This window comes from Eulemur rufifrons, chromosome 7, assembly GCF_041146395.1.
Source record: "Eulemur rufifrons isolate Redbay chromosome 7, OSU_ERuf_1, whole genome shotgun sequence".
Lineage (NCBI taxonomy): Eukaryota > Metazoa > Chordata > Mammalia > Primates > Lemuridae > Eulemur > Eulemur rufifrons.
The window spans coordinates 135,313,153-135,335,833 of NC_090989.1; the positions used below are offsets into that span (position 1 = coordinate 135,313,153).

The following is a 22,681-nucleotide window of genomic DNA, read 5'->3' on the forward strand; positions in this document are numbered from 1 at the left end:
TTCTATGCCCATCCTGCAGTGGGAATAGATGGCATATGATGGCATTGGATGAGCATTCGAGCGTTTGTTAAATGCTACATTGAATCAAGTGTGTCCTTGTTATTACCATCAGAGCAGCAGCCAAATATCACTTGAAAAATAGAAATACGCACAGCTTGTTTGTTTGCAGGATGAACATGTGACATTCTGAGTCACATGCTAAAGCCCACGTTGAAATCCATCTATATAATATAATGAGTTTTGTTTTTTCTTTTCCTTTCCTTTCTATTTGGGATCAGAGGATGTAAGGGGACATGGAGGACTACATTAAAATGCAGATATTTGAAAAGATCAAGAAATGTGAAATGGTGGGTTCAAGGATAAGTTCATTTTTGCCAAACTCCCTGCAGAGTCATTCTGTAATGTGATGGTACAGCACGGATCTTACAGGGCGAGTGACAGCATTTACGGTAAACTTTGTGCTCTACCCCAGGTGCCACTGAGTCGGGGTCTGTTCTCGTGTGTGGCTTCAAAGGCTGCAAATAAATGCAGGAGCAAGACCTGGACACGTGTCACAGCACAAGACATTAAAAGATACAGTCTTCAAATGGAAATATATTTAGACATTAAAAATAGATATATTTGTAGACAGATTTGTTAAACCATGCATACTGAAATAAACTAGTACTTTGTACACAGCTTTCTCATGAAAACAAACTCCAGCCAGCATGCTTACTATAAATAATAGTCAACCAACCTCAACCTTAAAATATTTAATTCACCTACATTTAGAAAAATGAGAAGAGGGAAATTTCAGTTTTTCTAAAGCTTTTTTTTTTTTTTCTGGTCACATTTTCAATATACTTTGTCCTGTGCATCTTAAACATCATTTGGCAATTCTGTGCTTCTTTTCTGGAAGTAAATAAACCTTCTAGCACAAGCAGAGAAAAATAAAACATGACAAGGCCGCCCCTCTGTGGCGACACGCTTTCACAGCCACCGCAGCCACCAGGCTCTTTTGAATTGCAGCTGTATTTCAACCTCCCATAATGTGGGAATTTTATATATTAATTTCAAATTAATTCTATAGTTTTATTAATAATTTAGCCACAATCTCTCTTAAAAATAAGAGTCTAATGGCCATATTTATATCAATAGTGATAGAGGCTGACAAATATTTCAGCACTAATTATATTCAGCATATTTTTTAAATGATGAATGATATCAAATCTCTGTGGTTTATCCTTTTTGTCATAAAATCATTTTACACTCATTGAAAGTAATGGTAGTACATCAATGCCTTGACCATACAATTGCTTTAGTAGAGAGAAACTGGACTAGGATAAGATTCTCTTCTTAGATTTATCATGGCTTCATTATTTGAAACCGGGAAAATACTGTTTAACTTAAAGCTAAAAGGTCTTAAAAATTGGAAATAATTTTTTAACTTAACTCCTAAGTATAACTCTTATCAATATTAATAAGATTGAGCAAAATGACAATGAGGGGCAAGACAGAGACAAACAAAATAAAACATTGGCTTATTCTTTTAAAACAAAATAACTTTTTCTAGGGAGTTCCAGACAACTTGAGTGCAAGCAGAAATATATATTTTTATTAAAGAATAAACATGAAAATGGAATATTTTGTTAAGTCTAATGTGTACATTTAATAATGTAACTAGCCTGCCCACTGGGGATTAAAAGGTGGATTGACTGCACATTTTCATCTATAACTCTCAAAACCTTGCTAAATGAAAGGGATTGTCTTTGAAACATTACTAACCCACGGGGACAATGAGAATGGGCTTGGCAACAACAGAGGATGAAATAGTCCAATAAATGTTTGGCAGGTGGAAAGGAGATGGAGGATCTTTAACAGACTCGGTAGAGCAGAAATCTGAGGACAGGAAGCCCCAAAAGGGAGCCATTGACCCTGCAGAGCCCAAGTGCCACCCAGTGGAGAAGAGAAGCAAAAGCTCAAAACGTGGGCTTGAGATCAAGACCCCCGGTCTCCTCCCACAGCCAGTAAATTGAATATCCTCTGCCACCAACAGAAAACAGATCTATTTTCCAAAGAAAGTGAACCAGCAAAGAACCAAGCAGAGTGAGGCTGAACTCACGGGAATTCAATGAAAATCTATAAACTGAGTGGGGTTCCCTGAGCCTGGTTTGTCCGCACTGCTCCCAGAATGACAACAGACAGAAGCACGTTCCCTCAGGCAAGGTACTGGAGGAGCAATCTCTGAAAAAACTGTTTAGATACTGACTTTGGGAGTCTATAAAGGAAAATCTCCATTTTTTTAACAATGAAGGCTGCCAGATTACAAGCTCAACTGTAACTCACAGAGCTACCAACAGCCTTTTTCATTTCTTCCTCATATTTACTAAAGGCCAGCCCAGGGTCACTAGATAGCTGAGAAAATTCTCCAATAAGAAAGAGAGATTAAATTAAGCAGAATACACACACACATACATACACGCACACACACACATATATGTGGACATAAAAAATACAGAAACAATTCAGGGTGCTGAACAAAAAAGGGTTATATTGTTCTGAAAAAGAATAAAAGCAGGATTCCATGAAAATGGAACAAAAAACAAGATGGAATTTTTAGACATTAAAATGTGACAATATAAATATTCAATAGAATAATTAGAAAATAAAGTTGAAAGAAATAACTCTAAAATACAACAAAGAGACAGAGTTAAAAAACAAAGAGAATTATTTTTTAAATTAGGAGATCATTTAGTATATGTAACATCTAACACTAATAAGAATTCTAAAAAGGAAAACAGAGAAAGCAGACGGGAGAGAAGTAGCAAAGAAAATAATGCAAGAAAAGTTCCTAGAACTGAAGTTTTAAGTCCCCAGATTAAAGAGCACACCTAGTTCCAGTTCAAGACCCATCCAAAGCAATGGATAAAGGGAACATACTAAAAATTTCCAGAAAGATAAAAAAGCTCATTTATCAAGAAATAGGTATTAGAAAAGCACTGCCTTTAGCAAAGCAAGCTGAATACTAGAAGATTGAAGAAATGTCTTCAAAATTTGGGACGATACGGGTTTTCACCTGAGAATCCTATACTCAGCCAAACTACCAATCAAGTATAAAGTTCCATTAAAATATTTGTAACATGCAAGCATCCAAAAAATATAACTCCCAAAGCACTTTTTCTTAGGAAAGTACTGGAAGACACACTTCAGCAAAACAGGGAAATTAAAAAAGAAAGAGAAAGACACGGGATGTAAGAAATAACTATAATCAGAAGAGGAGCAGACAAAATTCCAGGACAACGCCTGTACAGCAGACCTAAAGTGAAATCCAGTGTACCCTGCAACAAGCAGCTGCAGTAATGGGGTGACCAGGAAAACACAATTGGGAGTTGTCATGTTTGATCATGTGGAAATAGTACACAGAGGGCTTTTATAATCCTTTTGGAAGATTTCAGAAATAGTAATAATAGATATGTAGAAAATTAAGAATACAAAAAAGAAGGCAATTATTAACCCTAAGGGGAAAAAATATGGTGTATGAAAAAGGAGAGGAAATCAACATTGAACAATAATTACACAGTGATAATGATATAAACACTGAAGATGGACTTAACCTAAAATTGTGCTACAACTGCATTGGCAGGATGGCAGACGGGGAAGAAGAGGAAATAAGAAAACTAAATCCTCAACTATCACAATAGAAAAATCAAATACCATGAGAATAAGCGTAAAAGAATTAAAAGTGGTCATTTTGGGGGGAACAGAACTAGGGATTGTAAAGGGATGAAGCAGGAAACTTATTTTTCTCTATAAGCTTTTTAGCACTATTTTATTTTGTAAACTATTTTGGTGTGTAATACTGATTAAAGAAAGTAAATATAAATAGAAAAGCTAATTAAAAAAAGTTTTGAAAGAAAAGAAGAATGTGACTACTGCAATAAGAGACTAAGTTCAGTGTATTTAAATGTAACCAAAGGAGATGATTGCAGCTAATTTTAGTAAGAAAAGAAAATGCAGGGTTAGCTATCACTCAGAAAATATGGCCTCATCAGTCATTTAGGATTGTTCTGTACTTTTATATACATAGTATACATATATTTATATGTATACTATGTATACATACACTATTTGCTATGAAATGCAAACACATACTTTATAATAATCCATATTAACTTACACATTGAAATACCTACGTGTAAATACATTGTAAAAATGTTTAAGGAAATACAAGTCCAATTTATAAGAAGGGAAAAAGCAAAAAGCCAATAGTAAACAAAACTATAATTAATTTCAAATTATTAAGCAAATGCATGTCCAAGAGGAAGATTCATAATAATTTGGTCTCTTTTTTATATTTCACAATGCGTTGGCTTGGAAATATTTCCAAGTAATTTTTGCATTGAAGATTATCTATAGAGTTTCTGTTTGAGGGTTTTTTTTATTTTTTAAACTAATATAGGATATTCTACTTACGAAAATCTAAACACTAAATCTAATCATTGTTTCTGAAGACATGCGGTTATGGTAAATGTGTACATTTGGAATTGCCTCGTGAGTAATTAGATTCTTGCAGAACTAAGGGACTCAGCTTTGGGTGTCATATGTTTCTCACATTGATAACATTTAGGGCAGTGGTCTCCAAAGCTGGGTGCTTATGGCAATCGAATGGGGGACAGGAAAAATATTAAAACCTCTATTTTGGTTTTTAAATGCACCTCTTCATATTTTATTTATGTAGACTTTGTTATGTATTGTAGAATCTTTGTACAGCAATATACATATAGAATTTACAAATAAGTCTACATATACTGGCAGTATATTCTCAAAAAATTTCTACTGATGGGATGTTATGATCAAAAATATTTGAAGACCACTGATTTAGGAAGATAGCTTCCTACTTGTAGTTAGTGAATTATTAAAGTCCATGAGAGTAACACAAGTATTCATGAGTGAAGGCAAAAAAAGTTAATATATCATCCTAAGCTAAAAAATTAATTTTAAGTTATGGTTGAGAATTACTCAACTGTGGGGAATAAATAAACCTTCTAATTTATAAAATTTTGTCCAACATTAGGCCTACCTGCTACAGATGAAAATATTGTAATAAAAACTATATGTTAAAGCATACAAATGGCTGAATTTTTTATAGAACTCGATATGTACATTTGTCACCCATAAGGCACAGACTATGGTAAAATAGTTCACAACAATGTGCTCATGTGACAGTCACTAAAACTTTCATTGACAAGGTAGTGTTCTACAGAAAGAAAAAATCCAGAAACCATTGATTCCAGAATTAAATACTCAAGTATTCTAAGAGTAGCTTATTCTCTTATATTGGCAAAATACAACTCAATCATTTAGTAAGAAATATACTAGTCACTGTCCAACATGGTAGTCACTAGTCATATAGGGATATTTAAATTAATAAAAATTTAATAAAATTTAAAATTTATTTCCTCAGTCACGCTAACTATATGTCAAGTGCCCAATAGCCACATGTGGTTAGTAGCTACCATAGTAGACCACAGAGAACATTCCCATGAGTGCCAAAAGTTTTATTGGACACGACTACTCCAGAATAATACTCAAAAATTTTAACACTTTTATACTTACTAACTGTTACTTTGTCCTTATCCCCCAACATAATGTTGTTTGGCGTCAGATCTCTATGGACAATCCTCTTCTCCTTGTGTAAGTACCGAAGAGCTAAACATAGCTTGAAACAAGGAATAAAAAAAAAAAGTTATTTCCCCCAACATATATACAGCCAATGACAATACTGCACATGTCTCTAAGAAATCAGCTCAGAACTTTACTGTTTAAAGAAAAATTTAATGGAGATAAAAGTGTACCTACCTGTATAAATATTTTCCATAGTCTTTCTTCAGTAAAATGGTGGTGTTTTTCCTTCAACGAACTAAAATGCTCTCCAAGTGGTGCTCCTTCTATAAGCTCCATAACTATGTACAATCTATCATCTATATAAAAATGCAAAAACGGTAATAGAAATTTAAATTCAATATAGACATCTTGAAAAACCTTATGAATTAGAGTCCAAGCTTCCCAATGAGCATGCAGGACACAACACTAAAGAATTAGAGATGTGCTAAAATATGGATTGACTCAGCCCTGGAGGGGATGGAAGTGAGGGGGTCTTAGGGCAATTGGAGCACCGCCAAAATCTCTTCTGGCTATAGGCAGCTTCTTAGCAGAAGTGTAGGCTGGCAAATATTATAATTTTCTATGTATGCCAGGCTGTGGAATGATTAGAAGGTGCCAAAGAGAATAAGCAAATGATTTCCAGTCATGGAGGGTTCCCTGAAGAATATGCAAACCTGCCTTTCCTCTCAATAGTCTAAATTTACCCTCATATCAGGTCAGACATTTAGAAAATTGCATTTATACGACATTGTTTTGTAGTAAAAACGAGTATAGATTTACCTTACAGATTTTTACACTGGAATAATGCCATGATCTTGCAATGACAGCTGAAAATGCCACCCATGATAGAAATTTCTGTTATGCCCCTCAAGAGCAGAGAAAGCTGGACTTCTGGTTTTATCTTGTGGATACTGGGAATTTCATGATTAATTGTATTTGTCTACTTTGGATACCAAGAAACAAAGAAGTACATTCTACTTCTTCCTCTAAAAACCAATATGAAATTATGGCATGTGATATGTCTCTTTTATGACTTTTGGATATATATAAAATTTGTATGTACACAACATTTACAAAAATGGAATCATACTATACATGTTCCGCAACTTATATTTTTTTTCATTAAACAGCCTTATATTTCAGTACACACAGATCCATACCATTCTTTCTGTTGGTTGTACAGTATAACACAATATGGGTATATCATAATTTATTTAATCATTCTCCTACAGATAGACAAAGAGGTAGTGCGGAAGCCCAAACTGTTGTCCTCTATTCCTTTAAATCTTCCTTCAAGTGGAGATTTGAAACTTCATGTGACGCAGATCATTAAGTTTTATAAATACTTATTTCTGCCAAAGGTCCCGTTTTTTTTTTTTTTTTTTCCCAAAAAAAACAAGTGACTGAGTATGGCTTTATCTCAAAGTTTTGATCCCGTATTCCATACTTGCAGAGTCTGCCTGCAGAATCAGTCACGGCTCCATCGCCACCTTGTGGCATTTACTTGAACTTCAAGTAAACGAAATCACGAGGATTTAGCCTGCTCGTATCTATTTTGGGGGTGGAAAATGTCATCTAATTCAACAAAAACCCTTTTCATTTTTTCTTAAAGAAACCACCATCCTTAGTTTTCTTTTTTCCTGATCCTATTAAGTGCTTTTAGCAATCACTATTTCGGTTTGTTCATGCAGTATCTTTCATATGGGGACCTAAGCATTTTATGTGTTTTCAGGTCATTGATTACATCACTGTTTCACTGGTCAAGAAAGCGATGCTCAAGATCATCCACTGTCATATTCACAAAGAAATAAATTAAATATTTGATGAATTTTATTTTGTGACATGCTAATACAAACATATGTAAGTAACAAAGATGTTTCCATAATTAGAAACACATGAAAACTCATACTTACTTTCCAGAAATGTTTTGTAATAACGTACAACATTGGGATGATAAAGCTATAAGAAAATAAATAACAAGCATTTATTACACTACTTCAAAACACAAACCTTTTTTATAGTCTGTTTAGTAGGACTTCATCTTTGAAGCCAACAAAGAAATTATTATATTTACATTTATTTATAAAACTAAGCATTTTAAGATATCATCTAATTGTGATTTATATAATTTTTAAAAATTTGTTGCTTACAAAACTAATCTGAAAATAGCAATCTTCTATATAGCCTTACAAAACAAAATTAAAACTGTGCTTTATCACCTAACTTAACTAAAATAGAGAATTTTAGAACTAGAAGGAAGCTTTAGAATTCACTTAGCACTTCCTGCCCCGACATCACACTCAAACTGCATAAAGGAAAAAACTGAAATGAAGTCAGTTATGTTGAATACATATATTCATTGCTCCTTACATCTGTCTACCACCTAAATATGTATATAGTTTGAATCTATTACACTATTTCTGTCTTTCTATGCCCTACAAAATGATTAATATGAAAATAAAATAATTTAAGAGTTAATTCAGTTTAAATTATAATAATAGTTGGCAAGGACTCCATTCTTTTTTTTTTTATTTTTTTTATTTCAGCATATTACAGGGGTACAAATGTTTAGGTTGCATATATTGCCTTTGCCCCACCCAAGTCAGAGCTTCAAGCATGTCCATCCTCCAGACGGGGCGCTTATCCAAACTTTAGTCAGGCTCCTCTGAGTCTACTTGACTAGGTCTCATTCTTGGTCTGCTCTGCTCAGTTTTCACATCAATCCTGCTAAGTCAGTTTATGGAAAATCCCCCAACCCTCGGTATCCAATAAAGTTCCTCATCCCCTCACCCTTGATATCTAACCAAGTCCCTAGTAATTTTCCATTCACTGACCCCCTCACCCTGTAAATTGCCTATAAATCCTCAACTGTCCTTCTTGAATTTAGAGTTGGGTTCAATCTCTCTCCTTTATTGCAACAGCTTGACCCCACTGCAATAGTATTGAATACAAGTTTTCCTTGCCATTTTTTAAAAATGCCTAGTGCAATTTCTCTTTGATATAAGTTTACTTAAGGATATAAATGGAAATTTGACATTTTTAAATTAAAAAAGACCATTTTTCTACAAAAATACTAATTTTTTATAGTCATTTATTTATAATTTTAGCTTCTAGGTAAATTGGAATTTGTCTTATCTCAGAAGAGTCACCATCACATCTAAATGGCTTGCACCTTTTTTTAGTTTTTCTGCGAGACTTTTTGGAAGGAGACTGCTAGCTGTCCACCAAAATCCTACTGTCCCACTCCTCCACTGCAATACAGTAGTAGCTAGACATGGCTTCCTAGTTAGAGAGCACATCTTTCAGCCTCTCTTGCAGCCCGGGCTGGAGCTGTAACTAAGTTTCCACCCATGGAATGTTAGGGGAAACGTGTGCATTCCTGTGTCTGAGCCCTAAACACTGGGAGTGGCCCTCCATGCTCCTCCCACTTTGGGTGGGAATGTGCCTATGGCAGTTTCAAACACTCAGATGAGGACAATGCCCTTGGAGGTAGCAGAGCAAGAAGAGAGAAAAAAACCGGTGTTCCCAAATGAGTGCATACAACAGAGAACACTACCAACCTGGATGACCCACTTTGGGATTATTACATGAAAGAGAAATAACCCTGTGAGGCCTCTTTTTTAAGCTCTTATATTTTGGAGCCTCTTTGTCACTGCAAGTTAGTCTCAATCTTAACAAATACACTCCCCCGTTCTAGTCCCATTTCTGTTGCTTCTGTCTACCATGACCTCCTCCTTTTAGGGCTCAATGTTGTTATCCCTCCGATTGGTTTGATCAGCAATTTAATCAGCAATTGTATGACTATGAGTTACCTCAAAGTCCAAGTAGATGCCTCTTATCTGGCCCCACCTTGACATTTTCTTTTCTTAGGAAATGTGCTAAAAAATGTAATCTACCTCATCAACTAGACAGTGGCTGGCAGATTTTAAACAATATGGGACCATGTAAACAATCAGAACCATATCCTGGATCTAACTCACTGGCAAGGACTATAATCCAAATTTGGGTCCAGATGAAGATATGGGACTGGCTTAGGTCAAAAGTCATGTTCTAGCCTTGTGCTAGAATGAAACTGCATAATGTAGAAGGCCAAATTATCCTAAACATGAACAAATGCTAACTTTTTAAAATTTAATCTATTAGTATATAAAAGTCAACTGTAAAATAAGCTATTAATGATATATTTATTGTAATTTATAAATTAGAGTAAAACTATAGCTTTTGATGAATAAAGATCATATTTATGGTATTTTTTTATGTCCCAGCACAGACGCTTTGCAAATCTGACTAGTGGCGAACAAAGAGCAGTGAAGCTGATCGCTCTCCACAGAAGTTATAAATGAACAGTATTCGTAATGAATGTACAAATAAGGAAGGCTGTAAAAGAAACCAATGTGTTCTTGGATCACACAAAGAAATCTCATTTCTCTTTTGAAATGTTTATTCTTTCTCCCCAAACAAACTTTCATAATGATAACTAATTGAGCTGTTACATTATGTCAGAGTATTCTGCTCATGCCAATAAATAATAATCCATCTTGAAAATCTACATTTTAGATTTAATAAGCCATATTTGAGGAATGTTAACAGCTTGGTTTCACTTGACAAAAGTCAGGAAACTCTTAGTCATATTTCTATGTATGTAACTAAGTAACTAAATATGCTAAAATATAATGAGAAGGGAATAGATAGGCTCACAGTGAAAAGGATTTCTCATATATGATGCACTGTGTGCCATTAACCCAACTGCTTTGCATCTATGACCCCGATATAAACTCCAAAAGGTGTTTTAATGTTTCAATGTCAAGCCTTAAAAAAGCTGGTGAAAATATCACTGCCTCAATGTCAATGATTTCACATAAAATTAGCTCATAAATAGCATGGACAAGGATAGTACAAGAACTTTATTGTCTTTTGATGACCTTTATTTAAGAAAAACATATCCAGAAACAAAATTATTTACCTGTTCTTTAATTATTGTTAATTCAGAAACAATGTTCTTCACACTGCTGTCTCGATCTTTTTTGTCCTTTCCAAATGCTGGGTTATGCAAATTGACCTCTTTCATTGCTAAGAGATTTTGACCACTACGCTTTCTAACCTAAAATAAGGAAAACCACACACACACACACAAAAGGAATGGGGTGAAAGTACAAAGTGGAAGAAAGAGATAGATTAACAAGGTCACATGATTAACTGTCATCTAAATAAGTCACAGAGCATTTAAAATTCTAGCTGCATTTATATTAAGCTGAGCTCAAAATATTGGTATCTCCTGGGTCAGTGTGCAATATTCAGTAAGATTTCACTTGGGAAATACAGAAACACTGTTGTGAATTTAGAGATTGTATCATGTATTGAGACAAGCTATTTTGACTATTTTTTGTGAGAGATTAATGATACCTTTTATCTTAAAAAATCAGTGGCCAATTTCTAGAGCTGAGAGCTAAGACATCAGCACAGCTATTTCTATCTGTTGAACAGAAACAATCATTCTAATTTTTATATCTATTTGCTCATAATTTTTCCATGACATAAGTTCCAATTCAATTGAGCATGGATGTGCAAGTGTGACGTCTGGTTTATTTGGGAATATCAGAAATGTTGCTCCCCAAGGGCAAAGTCACCTTGTAAACACAGCCAAAAGCTCCACTTCCAAGATGATCCAAAATTGCATAGTTGCCTATATATTTCGAAGGAGCTTTGTTCTGATTAATGCTTTCAATATTTTCAGCAATTTGCTTCAGTTCATCCTCCTAACCAAAAAATATAAAGGAAATGGGTTGCTGTGATAAATTCTATCCTGACCACATAGTAGCCTGACAAAATATTTAAAACTCAGGACTTACCACTAATAAATTCAACTTTGATACCAATTCTTCATAAGCACTGATATCACGAACATAATGTCCTATGTCAATGAAGATCTCAAACAAGTCCGTGGGGAAAAGTCTACGGGAAAAAATACACACACTTAACATAGAACTTGGAAATTCTTGGCGTTACTCCCCTTTGGATGTAGCTCACTCACAGATCAATTACATGAAACAAACGTAACTTGCTTAGCTTATCAACAAAGTGAGGGGAATAACACTCCCCGATTTATCTTGCAAAAATACACTATAGCTACAAGTCTTGAGGGGTAAGAAAAAACAAATAGAAGGGAAACTTCTAGAGATTTACGGTATAGCACAGTGCTTATAGTTAATAATACTGTATTGTACACTTAAAATTTTAAAAAGGTATACTAGAGCTCATGTTATATATTTTTTTACCACAATAAAAAAATAGATATGATATAGATGTTACAAAGACTTTATTTATAAGATATTTGGGGAAGGTAGGTATTAAAAAGATTAGGAAGGAATGTTTATTGGATGTTTATTGAGTACAGAGTGCTTTCATAAATGTCATATGATTCAGTCTTCATATTAACCCTAAAAGGTAAATTATTAATCCTAAAAGGTAAATACTAGCTGAATTTTTAAATGTTTTATGGGGAAAAAAATACAGGCAAATGAAAAATAAACCAAATGGAGAGGTCTAGGCATCATTTCCAAGGTACTAGTTTCAATGGCTTATTAAAATATTTAAGCTCACTAAAATGAACGGTTTAGACCCTTGAAATGAAAGGTTATAATGTATCATAACGAATTTTACTTCCTTTTCCCCTAAATTTAAGTGTTCCATGGAAATAAAGTAACAACAGAAAATGGTCCATGCTTTCAGTTTGATCTTATCCCAAAGACCAAAAGTCCATGCTTTCTGAACAAAAAAAACACTATATTAACTCAAGAATTTATTTCTATTCTGCCTTATCAAAAAAATTTTAATAAGCATTTATGCCTGTGATTTTGGCTAACCCATCCAACTAAATGGTGTGCAGACCCCCGCTTTGGTAACTAGTGTTTGCTTCCCAAGATGGTGACTTTTCAGTCAGGCTCAATCAACAGCACAGGCTCTGGACCCCTGGACATCCAGGCTTCTCCCCTTCAAATGACCTCCTATCCTATCAAGGATAGCCAGACAAATAGTTTGTTTTCCTATTGATTAAGGGGAAATGACCAGATCAATTTTCAAATTTCTTAAAGAACAAAAATAAGCACATGTCACATGATGTCATGCACTTAAAATGTTACTATCTTTAATTTCAAAAAAAACAAAACCAGAGTAGTCACATGTAATTAAGGAGTTGTATTGATACAGTGATTTGCTCTTTGGTCACCATTGTCTTAATTTTCAGTATTAAGATATTGCTACAGTAGCTCAGTTATATCTGTGGAATCTAAGAAATCTGAAGATACACAATTTGCACAGTGATTCATTCTTAGTGCTGCATCTAAATCAAGTATGTGAAAACAGTTCAATCTAATGATCTCTTAAATCTAATGATCACTTACATTTTTCTAAGCTCATACCTTTTAAAGAGTGGTCTGTTTCTTTCCATACTAAAGAGAAATCTCAAAGCTCTGAATGCATAACACTGGAAAATAAAAGAATATGTGATTCTTAAATGGTAGCTCAACAAATTAAACAATTTTCAAGACAGAATTGTCATGAAGCAAACATTAAAGTGGCTTTATTGTGAGTGGCTGGCCCAAGTTGGAGCCAAAGCTTATGACTAAAAACAAAAAGCACCAACCCCTGGGGTAGTTCTTGTATTTTAAAAGTGTTTATGTTGTAGAAACACTTGTTAGGGATCGTGGCCTTGTTTCACTCAGCACTTGTCATTAATTTCTTTCTAGAAAGTTACAAAATAAGTACAGAGACAAGAAATAAAATTCCTATACTGAGAAAACCAAACGTCCAAAGATTTCCAGAAGCTCAAGGTTTATTTTGTTTCTAGCCTGCTATGTATGCCTCAATATTTATATGGTTTCTGTGAGAAAATAAACACCAGAAATGATGACATATAAAAATAGCCACAGGCACACTGGACTCAGACTTGACAAATTGGTCTCTTGAGTAAAGAGTCTTAAGCATTCCCCAAATAGAACAATCGACACTAACTCCCTAGAACGCTCAGAAAGAGGCCTGTGAGGCTTTAACTAAGAAAAATAAACATCTGACATTCTGCAGTGCTGAGAAAAAAAGAGCGCCCCAGCCTGCAGTTGTACCTGTACAATATGCCACCACTGCAGCAATCAGGGTCTCTCAATCCAATCTGGGATCATGTCATAAAATTAGTGATCTGAATACAGAAGGGCCACAACAAAATTGCCCAGAGAGGCCTGGCAGATAACGAAAGGACATGAACCGCTCCGTGAGAGCAGCGGAGATTGTGGGAAAGGGAGAATATGCATGCTCCTCAAAAGCCGTTCCAACTGGAAATTTTAAAAACCTTCCACTGGCTTAACCAAATGCATCTGCAGGATGGATTTGACTTTATATGTTTTCCAGCACAGTGTCATATATCTGTGGCGCACTAAAGAAATCAAGTCCCACTGGTAGCTTTCCAAAACCCCCTGCCTGCCGGCACCTCCAAAAAGTCTCTGCTAGGTTTGGCCATCATTCTGGATGATAATTCTTAAATCAGATTGGAGACAAAGGTTGTTTCTTACTTCCTTTTCTAAGTGACTTTTTAAAAAGAGAAAAAAGATGAGCTGCAACTACTGCAAAGGCTTACTTTAAATCCGGTTTTTGTCATTCGGGACACTTCCCCCGCCTCCCCCCAGTGTTACATGCCTCAAAACAGTCCACAGAACCCTGCATAAATGTGCCCCCTTCTTAACTTTGAGGTCTCATCTTCTGGGGCACTGCCTCCCTCAACCACACACCCCAGCCCCATGGAGCAGCCCACCCCTCCCCAAGCACGCTCTGAGCTCCCGGGCTCCCACGCTTTGCACATGATGTTCACTCTGTGTGGACGCCCTTCGACCCTGCAGCAGATGCCACTGGTGCCCCACCCAGTATCTGCTTATCCACTTGGCAAGTCCCTTCTTATCCATCAAAATCTGTTTTACAAGTTTTCCTTCTTAAAGGTGAAATGTTAGTGACTGTGGTCCATGTTTAAAGATGGCAAGTAATTTTCCTCTCTTGTTATATTCTGATACATAAGCAATGCATATTTTTTTAAAAAATAGAATTTATTGCTAAGCAAAGAAACAAGTAAATAAAATCTCCTAATTCTTTCACACAGACAAACCACTATTATCTTTTACATTGTTTTAATGTCATTCGATTCCATGCCAGTCTCACTCATGGGATATTTTTCCCTCGAAGTCAGCATAAGGACTGGCACTAATTCAAAAATTCTAAAAAGCTTAAGTCATTTTACCAAATTTCCCTAGATTTCAATAACTTGATATTGAAGAACAACAGACATGTTCATTACCTGTAATAGATTAGTTTTTGCTGCATTCTTTTGTCTATTTGGTAAAATTAATTTTGCTATTGTATATACACCATTTTCCTGGAAGAATAAAGGGGTCGTGTTACCAGTAACAATGCCACAGTGATGTAACTAAACAACTCAAAAATTAATATTAAAGAAGAAATGTTAGTATAATTTTGGAACTTTAAGTAAATATTACAAGACAATACTTAAAATGTCAATGTAATACTTTTAAACACCAAAGACTACAACCACAATCTTATAATTTCCACTGTCTGTAAAGAAAGAGTCAAGATATAATAAAGTATATAAATTTAAAGTGATTAAAATACTTTAAAAACAAAGAATAGAGGATTAAAAAGGGACAGAGTAAAGGGATCCAAATATCTTTATTCCTTACCTTTTAAACAACACCTGACTATGAAATATAATTTCTCCTTTACAGTAATTGGTAATTCCTTGGTAATTAGGAATACATAGAGATTAATCATTATAAAAAAACTTTTTAAAGAAAAAAAAGAAACAAGAATAATAGATTAAAAAAGAAAATGAACGTTATCTGTGAAAACACGGTTAACATCTTTCTAGATTTTTTCTAATACAAATATAAACATGGAGGAATGAATAAAAAGTATTAATTTATTGTTACTTTTCTATTATCTATTAAATATACAATTTACTGATCTCTGCTGTGTGGTGGCATTCATGTTATAACTGTGAAGAGCTTTACTTGCCTTATTGCATCTAATCTTTATAGCTATGCTGTGAATTAGTTTAAAATTTCCCTATTTTATACATGAAAAAACCAAAACTTAGATAATTTAAGTCATTTTTTCAGAATCCAAGCCAGTAGATAACAATGCCAGGAATTGAACCCCAATCTGCCCCCTGATTTGCTGAGTTTCCTTAGGGACATTAATCATTGATGATCTGATCCCTTACTAACCCTTATATATTTATGTATTTTGAAGTTAAAGTTAGATATAGCATATTAACCCACCCAAAAAGTTCCCTCTATAGAAGTCAGTAAGGAGGTAACTTTTGCAATAGAAACCCACACAAGGATTGTACACATATGTGTGTGCTTACATATTTATTTATTTATATTTATGTGTGCATATATACACACACAAATATAGAGCTGTATATACAATAGATTAATTAGTGGATTATACTTTGTGAAATCAGTTTCGTGGCAATAAATATTTTATTTGGTGTGTCTCAATCACCTCTAACTGAATAACCTTGATGTATTATTCTTAGTTAAAATCCCTGCTGTCCTTAACTCATGTATGCTCTATATGCCCAGAATTAAGAATTCTGAATAAGCAATTCTAATTAATTAATTCTAATTAAGCAATTCAGAATAACTTTTTTAAAAAGATAAAGAAAATGAAAAGATCTGCACATAATGTAGGGAAGAATTATCAACACCAATTAACCACATGTCAGTCCTTTTTAAGTTAAGTGGATTAAAGAAGGAAGGACAGGAATATAACGTGGAATTCTATCAGCTAAATATGTAAACATCATGGGATGAGACCCCTACACCTACATTCTGCACCGTAAGGTTAATCATCATATATATGGTTGCAGAGGCCTGACCTCGGAGAAGGGTGCTCTCACCTGTACCACCTGGTGGGCGTTGGTGTCGTTGAGCACCAGTTCAGTGAGGGCAGCACAGCAGGCTGGAATAAAAACAATCAAACACATAATGTACCTCATCGCTATAAACGCACTCCTACATAAATACTCTTCCCCCACAGGGGATTTTATTAGCAAAGTCACTACTCAAGAAACACTAATTTTCCTTCTGCTCCAGCTCTGAAAGAAGGGAAGCTGACTTTTAATGGCTTCTAATCCTCCTTTCCATGGAATTCATGTGCATGTACATCCCACAGCAGCCGTTTATTAAGCAGCTACTGTGCACCAGGAAGTAAGGACTACATCTGTCCGGTTCATTGTAATCCCCCGTGCCTGACATATGCCTGGCACTTAGCATGTGCTCAATAAATACATTACTATGGTTGACAAATGAATGAATGCTTTAAATATAATATCTAAATTAATCCTTCTAATCAGAGTATGTACTATGATTACCAGTTTTACTGATGAGAAAATAGGTTCAGAGAGGTTAATAGACTAGGCCACACAACCAGTAGGTGGAAGGGGCCAGGAGTCCAGACCCCGTCTGCCAGACATTAAACCCAAGTCCTGAGCAGTACCACTCCAGCCTCCTTTTGGCATCGTGGCAGCCTTGGGTGGCATCATGCACTGAGATGGTTGGCCTCCCAGAAGTATGCCAGACTCTGCAGCACAGAGCACCCCTAAAGGATAAGGTTGAGCCTTGCCTTGCGTTTTGGTCCAGCTGTGTGCTAAAGACTTTATACACATCCTCATGTAACTCTCACAATAACCTTCTATCACTGATGCCATGATTATCATCACCATTTTACATAAGCAAAACTGAAGCTTGGTCAGGTTAAAGAACTTGCCCAAGGCCATATGGCCATCAATGAGAATGGAGCCAAAACTCAGACCCTACTCTTAACACCCTTATGTTTTTAATTTTTATTTGTTTTTCCATTTTATTTAGATATTAAATAAGCTATGTAAAGTAAACATCTTAAGTGTACAGCTCGATGAGATAGTACATATCTATATGCTCTTTACCCACCCAGGTGAATATATAGGCTATTTCCAGTCTCCCAAGACTCCCCCCGTGCCTCTTTCTAATTACAGGGATTAACTCCCCTGTAATCCCACACGTAGGTAACCACTCTTCTGCCTTCCATCACCATCAATCTCACTCTCTCTTTGAGAAGGTCCTAGAAATACTCAGAGCTCTGGGATTCAACTGGATTAGACTTCCTAGGGAGGCTTCAAACAGTAAACCCTCAACATGAGCCCTTGTATTAAGAGAGAGGCCTTTTATAGTAAGCAGAAATGGCAATTCGAGGAGGGGATCCTATTTCCCTGTCTTCACAGTCTGTGAAGAAATATCTTCCCCATTCTCCAAGAGGAAATAGCAGGGAGCAAAGAAAGCCTGCCTTCTCCTACCCCTACTCCCTCATCCTCTCTCCCTACCAGTCTGCTCTTCCCCTTACGATTTCCCTGCCCCCTGCCAGCCCACACTCTATCTTGCGGCTCCCTTCCTGGGGACTGCTCTGGGGCACCCAGCTTGGCCTGGCAGCACTCAGACTGCACTGTAGCTCCACTTGTCCCAGAGGCCTGGTGCCCCTGTGCATGACTGCTCGAGGTGGCCTGGCCAAAAAGTGTATTCATGCATCGTGACTCCTGCTTTCCTGTGAAAATCCCACACAGGGCAACATCTGCTGCTGCCTTCTCTTTGGAGCTCACAAAGCAGGAGGAAGGCACTCCCTCACACCTGGTGAGATGAGTGTGTGCACTGCAGACCTTCCTCCCTTAAGTAGGGTGTGCTGAGGTTGAGAAAGTTCTAGAAAGCATGATTCTGGCCACAGATCAAGCTGCATTCTCTAATCCAACTTCATCAATAATAAAGCTAATATTTATTTTGTCTCTTTATCTCAGACTTCTGTGTTTACTTCTCAGTGAGTTCAGAACATGGAAGAGAGAGAAAAGTTTGTTGTATCATTAATCTGCAAATCCAACACTAGCACCAAGAAATGTGTGGTATCCACATGCGTTTTAACTTTACATTTTTGTAAACTTATAAAGTGTGCCTAATTAACACTACCATCTTAACTTTATAAGAGGGAATAATAAAGCAACATCATAAATTATACAGTATCAAATTAAAAGTAATAATATAACAAATACCTGCTTGAAGAGAGAAAGTATTTTCTTGTATTTCCTGAGGGCTTAAATCTTCTGATAAATGAAGCTGCTGGATTCGTCCTGCAGCATTTGCACTCGACAGGCTTCCGATGGAGGAACGATCAGAAACAAAATTTCTGTCTCTGAAAAAGAAAAGTTAATGCACAGACCATTTATCAATTTTCTTTCATGGTCAGTCCTTGCTGTATCCTGTTTAAGAAATCATTGCCTTCCCCGTGTCATGAAGTTGTCTGTACTGTTTCACTTTCCAATCCACCTAGAATCGATTGTGTGTGATGTGAGGTAGAAGTCATTTTTCTTCTTATGTTCACTGAACTGACTGCAGACTATTTATTGAAAACCCTGTCCTTTCCCTACTGCTCCACGTGGCCACCGTTGTTTCTGAACTCTACTCTGCTGCAATCAACTCACTTGAATACATCTCAGTCTTAATTATTCTGAGTTTTCTTTTTCCATGAAATTCCTGGAAATTTATTCTAGGAAAGTTTGTTCTAGGAAACTTTATTCTAGGAAAGTTCTCTTTGTGTTATGGCAAGTGTTACAGTGAGTGGTCCCGAGGACAAACCGAGCAGCACACGGAGAGTCGGAGAATCACCGTTTATTCGCCGGCGGGCTCAGAGGGGTCTCGCCACCAAATTCTGAGCACTGTCTACTTAATTTTTCCTATTTTTATTAAGTTGGGGTGATCCAAGGGGAGGGGGGTCTCAGGTGACAATGCCCGCCAGGTAATAAGTTTAGTGTCTGCACTAGGCAATAGGATTAGTGTTATGCTGATGTGCCAAATGTTAGGTTAGTGATATGTTAATGTACCAGGTGTTAGGTTAGTGATATGCTAATGTGGGTCCTCCCTGAGGGGTGGGGGTCTCAGGCGGCTGCTGTGCCAAGTAATAGATGGGAGTTTTCCTTATCATTTGAACTTTTTTATCTTTTTTTATTTTACTCTCTACCTCAGGAATCTCAATTATCCACATGTTGAAAACCCATCTTCTGTTGGCCTTATCTTCGAGTTTCTAGCTTTCATTCCTTCATCTTTTCTCTCTGCATTACATTTAATTTTTTCAAGCTTGTCCTCCATTTTACTACTTCCTGTTTTTTCTGGTATTCTAGAGAGCTTATCAGTTCTCTGGGTGTTATCGGTCCTCATTTTCTTTCCTAGCTCTGCAATCTCCTTTCCTTTTTGGTTGTCCTATCATTTCATCTTTAATCGCCTTTCATAAATTCATGTTCTGCTTAATGTCTTTGATAAAATAAAGCATTTGTTTTTCTGTTTACTCAGTGCACTGTTTTCCACAATAGATCCTTTATCTGTCTTTTGTCTGCTTTGTTTCCTTTTGTTTTCTATGATTACCATATTTTTTCATTTATTTATTTTGTTCTGGTAGCACCTCTATCTGGATGTCTATGTGCCCAAATATCATGTGGATGGAGTGTCCCTGACTTCCTTCTCATGTCATCTGGGCCCACTGGTGTCCTTCCTTCAATACACATGGAAAGGTAATGGAGCTGGGTCTAGGGACAGCCATAACTGGTGATCATATCTGTCAACATAATTATCTTCACACTCAAGTTTTATGGATGTCTCCACCTGATCAAGAGTATGTAGCCTTGGAGAACTGCCTTTGAGTCTGGGATTGCAGGTGAATGGGCACGAACGGGTTTCCTGGCAACTGCCCTGACAATAGCACCTGTTCATACTCAAACCACCAGACAACCTGGCAACCTCCACCCCTAGCGCCAGCTCCAGGCAGCCTAGGGACAGGCACCAGCTCTGCAAGGATATTGTTTATCCAGCTGGGGCAATAAACTCTCCCAGAGAACCAAGACATATTTAACATAGAATAAGAGTTGGTATATCATTTTCCCAGGGAAGAGTTTTCTAACATCGTGCCATAAAAACAAACTAGAAAATGACGCTTTAGACATGAAAGAACTCTTTTCTATCAAGGATAGTTATGACTTGAGCAAAAGAAGGAAACTAGTGCCTTGTATTATATTCAACTGTATGTGAGAAAAAGGGCAGGTTTTATCTTTGAAGTATTGCTTAATTATGTAGCTCTTCTCTAACAGGGCAGCCCACAGCTATTGTAACAGATACGATTGACCAATAATAAATAATAACCACTATTATCATCACCATCGTCATCCTACAAGCCCCCCCAAAAAACCTTTGGCAATTGTAATTATTTTGACCAAGGGTCTGGCTTGTATCTCAGCACTAATGAAAGGTTTATAATTTATACTTTAAAGTCATTGAGACTTTCTTATGATGGTCATAAAAGCATGTAGATTGCGTCAACAGTCTATAAATTTTTTTGCCTTTGTTTAAGTAATGACAGAAATAATTAAAGCTACTGTTCATATCTCTATGGAAAATGAAGTTGGTAACACATAGTTTCGCAATATCCCTAGAAGCATAACAAGTACAAAGTCTTAATAATATTGATTTGATAATATATTAAAATTGATAAGTCACTTTGCCTTTATTATAACAATCTTTATTTATATACTACAGATCATAAACGTGATCCCTTTCAAGCATACATATTCACTTTTAACTTTGATTCGGTATCCATAGGGCTGAATTATGCTTTATAATAAAATTAGGTAATAGAATCTTCCCATAGAAGGTACCAAAAGATATTACTGTTCGCTACCTCAATATATTTAATTAAGAAAATGCAGAAGTTAGACTGTGACATACTTCTACAGAATTTCAATTGGAAACTATGTTAAAAAACTATTCCTTCCCCATGCTCATGGCTTAGGATGTCACTGGAATTCTACTTTTAAAAAAGAAATAATAATAGTCACCTTACAAGACTGCAATGAAGACTAGAAAGAAAAGTAGAGCAACTGGACCAGGGTCAGTAACACGGCAACCACTTGATTAATGATATCATCTCTTATTTTAAATAAAGATTATACATCTGTTCCTTTAAATTAGGCTTTCCTTTTACAGATAGATAGTATGTATACACACACAAATGTTTTAGTAAAATATTAGTAATTATTGTACTTATTGGCATGACAAAGTATATATACTGATTCAAGGAAAAGCTGGCAAGACAAACGTTTTCTTTAAGTTACAGCCTACATTACATTTGCAGACTGATGGCCTTCTACAGTCCTGGCACTGTTCTGGAGGCTGGTGATGCAAAGATAAATATATCAGGATCCCCAAGGAATTTAAAAGATGAATGACCCTGACATTGATATAGAGCATGCTTGCGACAAGTATAGATGGCTCTGGAAAACACGAATAGCCAAAGAACCCACAGTGGGAGTAAGGTGAGCACACACCCAATATGCCATCTTGTCAGAGACCCAGCCTTCGACGGAGAGGGCAAAGCAGGCCAAAGCCCACTTGGACTCACCCTCGTAAAATGTGAAGAAGCTGCTTGATGCCTCCCCAAATGCGAATTTCCACACTGGTCTCAGGGTCCTCACAAACCTGGACCAGAATCCACACAACACTCCAGAGCAGCTTCAAGTGGTCAGAGTGGAGCAGACTGAGGAGAACAGGTATCCCCTCGTAGAGCTTCACCTGCTCTTTCACCTGGGGTTCGGCACAGAGTAGGCGCAGCAACTCCGCGGTTAGTCTGAAAGGGATGGGGAGGGTGGGGATGAGAATCACAGCCTTGCCAGTTAGTGACTTTATATTTAGACTAAAGCTATCATCACTGCACGGAATATAGCTCTAACATTTTCTAAGCCATGGGTCAACATAGGTTTTCTGTAAAGGGCCAGACCAAAGCCAAATGTTTTCAGCTTTGCTAACCATATAATCTCTGTCACAACTACTCAGCTATGCTGAGATAGCATGAAAGTAGCCATCGGTAACACATAAAAATGAATGAGCAGCCAGGCGTGGTGGTTCACGCCTAT

General features: G+C 36.3%; 1 protein-coding gene across 8 annotated transcripts in view; it reads right to left on the bottom strand.

The window, feature by feature from the left end:
• The window catches only part of NEK10 (NIMA related kinase 10), a 205,266-nt gene that overhangs the window by 143,782 nt on the left and 38,803 nt on the right, over positions 1-22,681 (bottom strand). For 7 of the 8 annotated variants that reach the window (XM_069473325.1, XM_069473323.1, XM_069473319.1 and 4 more), the window contains 11 exons: positions 22,171-22,395; positions 18,779-18,918; positions 16,604-16,665; positions 14,978-15,055; positions 13,062-13,126; positions 11,493-11,595; positions 11,271-11,399; positions 10,607-10,744; positions 7,557-7,602; positions 5,839-5,960; positions 5,596-5,698 (listed from right to left, as the gene is read on the bottom strand). In XM_069473325.1, coding sequence (XP_069329426.1) covers positions 5,596-5,698; positions 5,839-5,960; positions 7,557-7,602; positions 10,607-10,744; positions 11,271-11,399; positions 11,493-11,595; positions 13,062-13,126; positions 14,978-15,055; positions 16,604-16,665; positions 18,779-18,918; positions 22,171-22,395 — 1,211 coding nt within the window. Of the gene's footprint in view, positions 1-5,595; positions 5,699-5,838; positions 5,961-7,556; positions 7,603-10,606; positions 10,745-11,270; positions 11,400-11,492; positions 11,596-13,061; positions 13,127-14,977; positions 15,056-16,582; positions 16,666-18,778; positions 18,919-22,170; positions 22,396-22,681 lie in introns of all 8 variants that reach the window. The other variant, XM_069473324.1, reaches the window with a different exon arrangement.